Raw genomic sequence first — 11,214 nt, 5'->3', positions numbered from 1 at the left:
AGCCTCTCCATATATGGCCGAGCAATCTTAGTCGGTTGCTTCGGATTATCTGCATAATTTGAGGATGTTTGTAGAGCCCATAAAGTTCAAAGTTGTACCGCGTTCGCCAACATCCCCCCTCTGGTATGGCACCAAAGATAGTTCTAAGTATCTTTCTTTCAAACGTTTCTATCGGGCGTTGGACGTCAAGTTGAGATATCCATTGCCTAATAAGCTGTAGTAAGCAGTCGGGAACTTTCTAACCGGAAGTAATGAAGATGAAAGTTCGAAGTTTCATTTTACAATTATAATGAAAGCATTATCCATATCTTCCAAATTTTCGTTGTTTCGAAACATATGAGAACTACAACCATCTTAGGAGTTATCTATCACAATTTAAAGTGTAGTAAGCAGCTGGCAACTTGATAATATATTGTAGGCAATAGTTCGCTGTTGAGTTTACATTTTTAATTTTATAACCATCGTTGAACAGCCGACCATTTTGATTTTACGACTGCCAATGTTCAACTCCTTAGCCTTGTAATTTTGAACTCAATCCAGAAGACAAGGGAACTCATGGATCAAGTAATGGAAGAAATTTCCCTTCGTGGAGGACTTTATTAGTTTATAACAGAGTTTGATTGCTAGTTAGTTTAGTTAATGCGCGATATGATTTTTTAGACTGCAATTATTTTTATTTATATAGTGTAAAATTTTTAAACATACTATTTACTTTTTTGTAACTGTCGAAAGTTTTAAATCTTACAAGATTTACCTAATTTTATTTTAATTTTTGATTTTAGTGAAGAAACTTAAATTGTTCCTCATACCTTAGATGCAAGGGAAACTTTTTTTTATCATGGTTAGAAATTTAATATTTTCAATCAGAAAATTAATTGTTAGAACATAATTATTTTTCGTTTAATATTTGCGTATCCTTTTTTTGATCATATTAAAATTTAAAAAAAAACTTTCAATTATTCAATTAAATAAACGGGTGCTTAAAATATCTTTTCGTATTTAGAATTTTGAGCTACTTATAACTTCTTATTTCGCAGATCCGACAAATTTTATTTTCATTTTTGATGTAAGGGAATTAGGCAAAAAGTGTTCCTCATTTTTTTTTGTTAAAGAGTTTTATTTTTTAAAATGAAAATTAATATTAACATTTTGATTATTTTTCGTAGGATAATATTTGCATTTCCCTTATAAATAACAACATTAAGATTAGAAAACAGTCAATTATAAAATTCATGGCAGGATAATTTAATACTTTTTCGTATTTAGAGTTTTATATATGAACTACTTAGAGAGCTTTTTATTTTTCAGAAACATCAAATCATATTTTCCTTTTTGATCTGAAAGAATTAATTCAAAATTGTTTCTCATATCTTTGCTGGAAAAAAAAAAACCTTTAGTAATTTCTCCTTTTCAACAAAAAAATTAATATTTATCAAATAATTATTTTTCATTCTTTGATATTTGCGAGTCCTAAATTAAATAACAACATTAACATTAGAAAACTCTCAATTATTCAATTAAAGAAACGAGTATTTAGAGTGGCGCAGTCGCAGAAGCTGAATACGGCACGCGCAGAAACACACCCATCTTTACGCACTACACACTCTACCGCACTCTCCCTACCGTGAAAGTGGTTTCTCCCTGAAGCGGCGCATGCGTGTTCGTCAGCAACTATTCCGCTTCCGCCAGACTAAAGCACATGGCGGACCGCTGCGAATCATGAAGTTTAAGTAAACTATCCTGACGTTGTTTATGATGCGTCGGCTACCGACCAGATGACCGGAGGGTAGTGTGGGAGACATGCAAGCGAAAAAACGCTACATCTTGGTCCTCATGAGCTGTGTGTTTATCGTATTTTTATATTATGGTGTGTACAGATTCTGGCAACATGGCGGCATCGAAAACGAACGCCCGGCGAACCCGAAAAATCAACGTTCATACACGGACGCGGATGGAGGTAGTCCGGCGGGCGGTTTATATCCGGACGAAGACCTTGTTGTGTCGCCCTCGCAACGACGGGGGGAGCGGCGAGCTACCCACCACACCCCCTCCAATTGTACTCTACACACGTGCTTTGATTTGTCAAGGTGTCAACGTGATTACAAAGTTTACGTGTACCCTGTACAGCCGGACGAACTTATTTCTCCGACTTACCAAAAAATCTTAAGTGTTATCCGGGATTCCCGGTATTTTACATCGGATCCTAGTCAGGCATGTTTGTATGTATTGGGAATAGATACTCTTGACCGGGACAGTTTGAGTCCGGATTATGTGTCAGATATACAAGCCAAAGTGGACCAGGTCAAATACTGGAATAACGGTCGCAATCATGTGATATTTAATTTATATTCGGGCACATGGCCTGACTATGCGGAAAATCTGGGATTCGACATTGGGGAAGCTATACTCGCAAAAGCGAGTATGTCGACTGCCAACTTTCGACCTGGATTCGACGTTTCCATACCCCTCTTTTCTAAATCGCATCCCGAAAGGGGGAGTGATCGGGGTTATGTGGGGTCCGGTGACTTGCCGGCCACCAAAAAATACCTCCTTGTGTTTAAAGGAAAACGATATCTATACGGTATCGGCTCTGAAACCCGGAATTCCTTATATCACTTACACAATGCCAAGGATATAATACTTTTGACAACTTGTAAACACGGCAAAAAATGGAAAGAAATGAAAGATCCTCGCTGTGAATTAGAAAACAAAGAATATGACAGGTAAGGCATTAATATGATTATCAATTAAAGCCCGGATTTTGATGACAAAAATGCCCTATTGATTAAAAATATTTAACTAAAACAAATACTTTCATGTATGCCAAAACAAATACTTTCATGTATGCAATACGTGTTCTAAATTAATTCATTAAAGTTAGAAATAAATATTATGTAACCAAAAAAAAAAAGGAAAATATATCAATTCCTGAATATTTTGTTTTGCATTTAATATAACAAAAGTGATTCAAAGCCAAATAAATCATAGAATAAAGAACACTCCAATAACATAAAAAATGCTCTAATATCTAGAAAAATGCTGTGACCTTTAATTTAAGTGTCCTATTAAACGTAAAAACTGCTCAGAAAGAGAAAAAAATGTTCCTAATTGCCAATGCCATCAAAATATGATCCTCATATATCAACAAGCATGCTAAAAACGTTCTGCATAAAATTAAAAAGTGGTTACAATTTTTAATTTCTATGGATCTTGCACTAAAAATCATAAATGTAGGATTTAATGATGGTATACCACATTTTTTCTAAATTCCCATTTTGTAGATATAGCCAATTTGTTATTGTAATATAGCCATTGGTCACACGAATATAACCATTGATTTGTAAACATAGCCGTTGATCACACAAATAAAGTTATACTAAAACAGCCTTAATTTAATTTTACAAATGGTGCTCTTAGCACTATTTATAGCATTTGTTTAGCGTTTTTGATGATAAAATAAATTTTTGGATAAGTATAAATGTTTTGATTATTTTTTAAACAACTGAAATTGTTAATGTTACTTTTTACAGTTGTACATCCCTGTAGGTTGTTATTTCAACCAATTGAAACATGCTTTGACCAGGTGGCTGAATATAAACAGTTTTGGTCTTCTAAAATTGGTTTTAATTTTTTTAATTATTCCTTTTTTAATTAAGAATATGAGTACAGTTTAAAAAATAAAACACCGAAAAGATTATGATGCTAATTACTTATATCTCAATGTGCTTTTGTACATTTAAATATTTACAATGTTATTATAAAATATTAGGCAGTTTCAATTAAGTATGAATCATGAATTTCTTCGAAGAGTTCACTTCTATTGAACTGTTGTGTCAGCTCTACATCAAATGAAAGTATATTTTCTAAATTTGAAATATGATGTCAATCATTAAACTATCTTAAGTTTAAATGAGGGATATTTCTCTATCGTGATCTGTTGCGCCAACTACAATCGCTGAGGTACCAAATATATTTTAAACTTGCAAATTTTTAAGAAAAACAACTTGTAGATGTGTATGAGGGGGTGGTTACGAGATATATATTTCAAGTTGGTCCCTTTCTGTGATATATATTTTTTTAGTTACTTGCGGGCTGCTGCCCGGAAGTGGGCAAGACTTTGCGATTATTCTGCCACAGATCACGATGTGGAAATCTCGGCCAAGATAAAATTGATCAAAATATTTAAACCTCCCTGTTTAAATAAAACAGATACAATTTTCCGCGAATTTGTATTTTTCTGTATACAAAGTATTTATTATGGGAATCATAATTTCTCTTCTAATGTAGTCAATGGTTTATTTTAAAATGGAAATGAAATTTAATCTAAGAATTTTTAATCCTTGGTCCGAAAGACCAATAAATTAAATATATCTGTCAATACCTTTTTTACTGGTCTGATTACACGTCTCTATTATATATTTTCTTAATAGAAAAAAAAGTTAATATAAAGTGATATTACATGTAAAACTCCAATACAGTAAATATGTAATGTCACAATAATGATGCAATATGTGATTTTGTGACACAAATCATAATATGAAACCAAAATGAAAAATGACATTACATCCCTTTTTACCAATTGATAGTCTGCAAGACTGCTGATAATTATTGTGGTCCATGTGAAATCCATGGATTATCCTTAGTTTTGACCCCTATGTTTTTGATTATTTGTTGGATTAATAGGGTCAATGTATGAAAGTTCTGGGGCCGAATAGGAAATGCTAATATTAACTAGTATGTGGCCATTTTTTATAAATACTACAAAAATACTTTACAAATACAATACTTTTAAAGGGTAAACATAATTGCACATTTCAAATTGAAACACTAGTTGCAATGATTTTTCTTAAGAATGGAGTTTGTTTACAATTTTAACAGTTTGATATTAGTTGTTCTTACAATAGGCATTAGTCACTGTCAATGCATTATTTTAATAAAATGCTTGAATCAGTAATAATGAATGAACATAACTATTCAAAGGTTTTTTAATTTATTTATTTTCAAACAATTTTATCAAAGGCTTAAAAATGCGTCATCTTGGACATTGTTTACATCTTGCTTTTTTGTTGTTGTAGTAATTTGTAACTTTTTTTAATTTTTTTTTTTAAAAACTGTTTCTGGTAATCTTTAAAGCTTGAAATTAATGGTGGTCCAAGGCTAATAAAATCATACACCGATCAACATAAAGTTACAATCATTGGTTCCTTGCGCCCCACTTGAGTTAAGGAATGGTTTGCAGAATAAATTTTTTGTTTGTTGGTTTGAAGTTTTGCCTTTTTTTGTTTGCTCTTAATAATTAACATAAAGCTCGACTAATAGTACATATGCAATAAAAAAACTTGTTTATCAGAAAAAAATTATAAAATTTCAATTTATGTAAGGTATAACTTGGATTTTTAATTTAGTTTTACAATTGTACAAATATTTGAATGTTGTATTTGCAAAATTTATCTTATTTAATAAATTTGGGTATATTTTAAAAAAAATATAATTTCAATATTAGATAATTTTAAAATGTGTATAGATCAGTGAAATTTTCTGGTTACAAGTCTTAAGACCACTGGCCAAATTTTTTAATTTCTTCCCATGATATGTTTCTAATTTTAACAAATATTTTTGTTCTTTGGACAGTATGAAAAATTTAAATTTTCCTCTTAGAAATACTTTTTTGAATAAATATTTAACAATGTTTATATTAATAAATATTAGACCTCGTCTGCAGTGTATCTATAATTGAGAATTAAACTACGTAAATTAATCTATTTCAATCAGATTTTAAACACCGAAATATATGGTATCGATTTTACTCAGATTTATCGCAGAAATATTTTCTTCTTCCATTTCAAAAAAATATTATTTTATTGAAGCTTTCATAAAAAAATTTATTAGGCTTTTGAAATTAGATGCCCTTTAAGTTTAAAATCACCACTTAAGATCACATTGTTTAAAATCACATTGTGTTTTTCCTGTTTAAAAATCACCACTCAAGTTCATTTCGTACAAAATTTTTACAAAGGTGAATAGTACAGAGATACGATCTTCAGTTACTCAGTTGTTTAACGTGCGACTCACCTCATCATACTAAAGGTTCGTGGTTCGATCCTGGTCGTCAGCAGAACAACCAGTGTGTATATGCAACAAGGTGCGTTTTGAATTTGTCGTCTCTTGCGTTGTAGTGTGGATGTTTGGGGAGAGGGGTATCAGCTCAGAGGCTGTCCGTGCCATCTAACCAAGCCGATATTACCTGGTGTCTCATCAGACACCATTAAGAAGGTAGAACCCTGAAATACATTTTAGGCTCTTGGCCATTGTTGTGTGCTATGCTCTCATGTGCCCTGCACACAATTGCATTAATTATCAAAAAAATGTTGCTGCACAAATCATTGAATAGATTCTATACCCAAAGTTGCTCGTAGGTCTGAGTGCATGTTCTTGATAAATATTTATAAGATACATAATCTAAAAGATTTAGTATAAACTGTATTCCAAGACAGTGTTTTATAGGAAAGAACAAACTTTTCTACATTATAGTTTTAATTTTTTTGATAATTTGGTTTTTTTCAGATATAATGAGCACCCTTATTTAATAAGCAAATTGTGTCTGTTCCTCTATTATTATTAATTACTGTTAAGCCAAAGTTGATTAAAAGATTTTCTTGCTTCTTTCATAATATTGAATATAATTCACATATCTTATATTTTAAACCTTTTGACTCATTTCCTTTATTAATCATCAACCCTTTGTCAAAGAAGGAAACTGATTCAAACAAATTCAGAAAAAGACAAAATATGTAAATAACATTTAAAATAATAAATCAATATGGATATAGTTCTTAAAGCAGCTGAAACCAAATTTGTTTTATTTTAATTTAGAAAGTCAGAAATGCTATTCTAGCAGAAGAGGAAAAAAATTATCAGTAGAAGAGTATTATAAGAACTAACACCCATATCTTATAATTTTTTTCGTTTTCTACTAGAATAGTATTTCTAATTTTTAACATCAACCCTTTGTTCATTTGTTTTAAAGATAAGATTAAAATTTGCAAAAACTGGAGAGCAGTTAACAACTTTTATAAAAGCAGTTAAGGTCTTGTCTGTTCTGATTTGTTATTTCGAAATTTTTTTAGGGTTATGTAATTATTTTAAATTTCCTTACGCATAAATTTTTTAGGATCATATGTAATTATTTTAAATTTCCTTATATACATAATTTTTAGGATCTTGTATTTATTTTAAATTTCCTGATTGTAGAATTTTTTATGGGTGATATAAAAAGGCAACTCACATTCTCAATAATAAATCAAATCCTGTCTGGTGAAGATTCTTGAAATTTAAAAGTGGAGATACGATTGAACTGTAATGTTAAGTGTCAAGTAGAGTACTCAATTCAGCCACCAGCTTTGAATAGGTAATAATCTTCTCATATGAATGTTCGATCCCAAATATATATTTAATTACTCATTTGTCTTGTGCTAATCGGAGATGGGAAACTTGTATTGTTAAGATTTTTTTTTAAAAAATGTAATTATATTTAGTTTTTTGACAAAACATTTCTGAATTTAGAATGTCAAAAATTAAAGTATGCACTTTAAAAAAGAAAAAAACTGTGTTAAAATATTTTTTAACAAATAAAATTATGAAGAGTGGAAAGTTAAAAATTTTAATTTTTGGAAAATTAATTCTATAATCTTCTCGAATTATGTATTTAGAACTATTTATTTTAACTCATTGAATTGAATGGACGTTGTTATATGAATTTAAACAAAATCTAACTTTCAGAAGTCACTATTATAAGAGTATTGTTCTCCAACTTTTTTTTTTACTAAAAATACTTAGAATTTTTTGTGGTGTTAAAAAAATGTTAAAAAAGAAGCAATTATTAATTTTCGAAATTTATCGAGTAAGGGGGTCAGAGTTTTTTGTCTCAAAACCTCATGGCATGCAGTTTAGAAAACACTGAATATTATATGCAGTAATAAGTATATTAAATGTCTTTTTTAATAACACATTTAATACTAAACAGAAACTATGAATACTAATCTGAAACAACTATTTTCGTATATAAAAATATTAATTTGTTTTATAATGTAAATTGCAGTTAAGATAATTATAAACGAGACATTTAATGACTGGTGGATTTCTTTGATGGAACATTAGAACTTAGTAAAATTCATTACTAAACTATAATTATTTTTCTTTTATGCAATGTTTATTTGAGCAATTTAATCATTATTCTGAGTATCCATTCTTTAACTAGTGTTTATGGTTACAAAATAATGGTTTATTTCATGTTTATGGAGTATTTCAATTTATCTTTGGATAACTTGCTGGTTCTTTTTTTTTTTAAAAACCAATTCACAAAAAAAAAACAAAAAAAACTACATTATATACCTGAAATAATTTGGCAATATAGTGGCATAATTTTTATTGTAAGGCATATGTTAAGATTACTTTTAATTTTTTCATAAAAGAAAATTCCGTATTCTAATTTAAAAATAGTTATTCTAAATACATTTAATATTTATTAAACTAAAAAGGAAATTGAAATATAGAACTAAAATATGAAGACCTAAAATGCTTTTGGAAGAAAAAAAATCGTGTCACGTTCAGTCACTTCAAAATCTGTTTTACTGTAGTATTTATTATTTGTTAATTTGAGAATTTTGCGAAATCAATGCAACTAAGCAGGGTTGGGTTTTTGCTGTCAAAAACCAGTTTTTGACATGACAGTGGTAAAAACCGTCAAAAACCTACTATTTTCTTTAATTTATGGCATATAGCGGACAATATATTATTTTCACTTAATTGCCTTTATAAATGAATGTTGTAAATGATTGCTATTGATTTTGCAACTATATACACGTATTCTTATAGAAGAATATTCATTCATACAGAAATATTGTAACATACTTATTGAAAATGGTGATACTTAACTTTTATCATTATAGCTTGATTTGCAAAGGATTCAAAATTTTGCACTTCTTAATTGTTAGAAATAAACAAACAAACAAAAAAACTTGGAACTATCAATACATTCAAGAACTAAAAAGAAGAATTTAAAATTTGGCATTTCTTAAATATTAGAAATAAGCTAAACAAAACTTTCAAAACTTGTAACTACTAACAAACTCTAAGTCAGGAATGACTTGACATTCTTCAGTAATGTAATATGCCAAACAAAATGATGCTTGTAAATGTTGAAAATTTTGTTTAGTATCCTAATATTTTACTTCAAATAATATGATTTGATATAATCATGTTGACAAAATGCAAAAATCTGTTCTTAAATATCTTCTAACAACTTTTTTTCTAATTTTATTGCCCAAAAATGAATTAATTTTAAATCATAAGCAGTTAAACTCAAAATTAAAATACAGTTTTATCAAAACTATGGGTTTTTGACAGAGGGTTTTTTGACATGACGGTAAAAACCATGTGGTATAAACCGGTAAAAACCGTCATGTGTCTAAAACTTGCCAACCCTGCAACTAAGTGATTTATGATTTATTGATAATTTTTGTAGAAAACTGCTTATTGTCTTTCTGTAAAATTTTTAAAGGCATCACAAAATTGTGAAATTTTTTAAAGGATTAAATTCTTGAGTGAATAATTTTTTTTATGTCTTCTAAGAATTTTAACGATTGATAACCTGTTTATCTAGGAAGTATATTTTACTAAAATAAAATTAGCAATTCGAATAAGGATGTTATGCATGATTCAATTGTAATAAAGAGAATTATTCATTTCAAAACCTGCTTTGCTGTAAGTGTTTATTATTCGATGATTTCTTATTTCTTAAATTGAGAATTTTTCGAAATCAATGCAATTATGATTTATTGATAGTTTGTAGAAAACTGCATATTGTCTTGCTACTTTGTAACATTTTTTAATGGAGTAAATTCTTTTGTGAGTCGGGTTTTTATGTCGTCCAAGTATTTTAACGATTGATGACCTGTTTATTTAGGAAGTATATTTTACTAAAATAAAATGAGCAATTCGAATAAGGATGTTTTGTGCATGAAACAATTGTAATAAGAAAAACCCGGGGATCGAAAGACGTACTTCTAATGAAGGAAGTTCCTCTGTACACTTTCGTTCCAAGGTTAAAGCTTCTTAAAATGAGAAGTGGTTCGAGCTTAATTGATTACGAAACATTTCAATCGCTCTCTAGACTTTCTCAGTTCAAGGGTTCTTTTTCTTTCTCTTTCTTCCTGGGAAGGTAATATTGAATGGTGTGTTGCTCATTCTGCATTCCTCTGACGTTTAACGAGATAACATGAACAATCAGAATCTTTTAAATTGTTTCAGAGTATTTATTGGCATAGTCAGCTTTATCTCAACGTTGAACTTGAGGTGTGAAGTTATCTTTGATTCTAAATGTACAGTGGGTTTATTTTTTTTGCTATGATCGTGTTTGGAATTTTAGTTAGGTACCATCCTTTGCTGCCTTTGGCGCAGTTGGTGTCCACTTTATGTATGTAGTTTTTTTGTGGCACTCTAATTACAATTAAAAAAATATTTTTGGTATTTTTTAATTATAATAAACAGTTTTAATAGTTCTGATCTATCTAGAGCACGAAACTCTTCGTTGTAACTAACACGGGGAGATTTCCTTATCGTGATCTGTGGCAGAATAATGTGTCGCCAAGTCTTGGAAACTTCCGGGCAGTGGCCCACGAGAAACTAAAAAAGGAAGAAAAAAAAAACATCATAGAAACATCAAACCCCGGGCAAACATCTAATTTTTTTTTTTTTTTTTTTGAATTTGCAAGTTTAAAATCCATTTGGCACCTTGGCGATTGTAGTTGGTGTGACAGATCAGGATACGGAAATTTCCCCACTAACACTTTGGGAACCACTATCCACCTTAAAAATAGAGAAGTGATTATTTTTAAACACAACTTGTTTAATAAAGATGCAACTCTTATAGCACAAACAGCGGCTTTGCTATAACAGCATGTTAAATTGGGGCAGTACACTTTTTAAATAAATCTTTTTTTAACTCTTTGAAGCAGATATGAACCCGGTGTCCCTTTTATATATTTTTTCTGTCACTCTAATTGTAAGAAAAAGTATATTTTGATATTTTTTAATTATTAAAAACAGTCTAATAGTTAATAAAAAAATTTGTTAAATTATCGAAATTATATTTCTACTCAAATATCAAAATTAAAAAAAAGTAGTGGGAATTTTTTATTTTCATTTCATATTCAA

The 11,214-nt window shown here is 29.6% G+C and overlaps 1 protein-coding gene across 1 annotated transcript in view; it reads left to right on the top strand.

The window, feature by feature from the left end:
* Positions 1-1,651: 1,651 nt before the first annotated feature.
* ttv (exostosin glycosyltransferase 1 ttv) overlaps positions 1,652-11,214 on the top strand; it is a 261,890-nt gene continuing 252,327 nt past the window's right edge. The window contains exon 1 of the mRNA XM_016066575.5: positions 1,652-2,723. Within this exon, the coding sequence (XP_015922061.1) occupies positions 1,801-2,723 (923 nt within the window). The 5' untranslated portion in view covers positions 1,652-1,800. The remainder of the gene's footprint in view (positions 2,724-11,214) is intronic.

The sequence above is a fragment of the Parasteatoda tepidariorum genome, chromosome 4, assembly GCF_982258835.1.
Source record: "Parasteatoda tepidariorum strain Cologne lab strain chromosome 4, Ptep-v5.0, whole genome shotgun sequence".
Taxonomy (NCBI): Eukaryota; Metazoa; Arthropoda; class Arachnida; order Araneae; family Theridiidae; genus Parasteatoda; species Parasteatoda tepidariorum.
The sequence above is the reverse complement of the archived record's forward strand: the minus strand, read 5'-3'. Positions and strand labels throughout refer to the sequence as shown.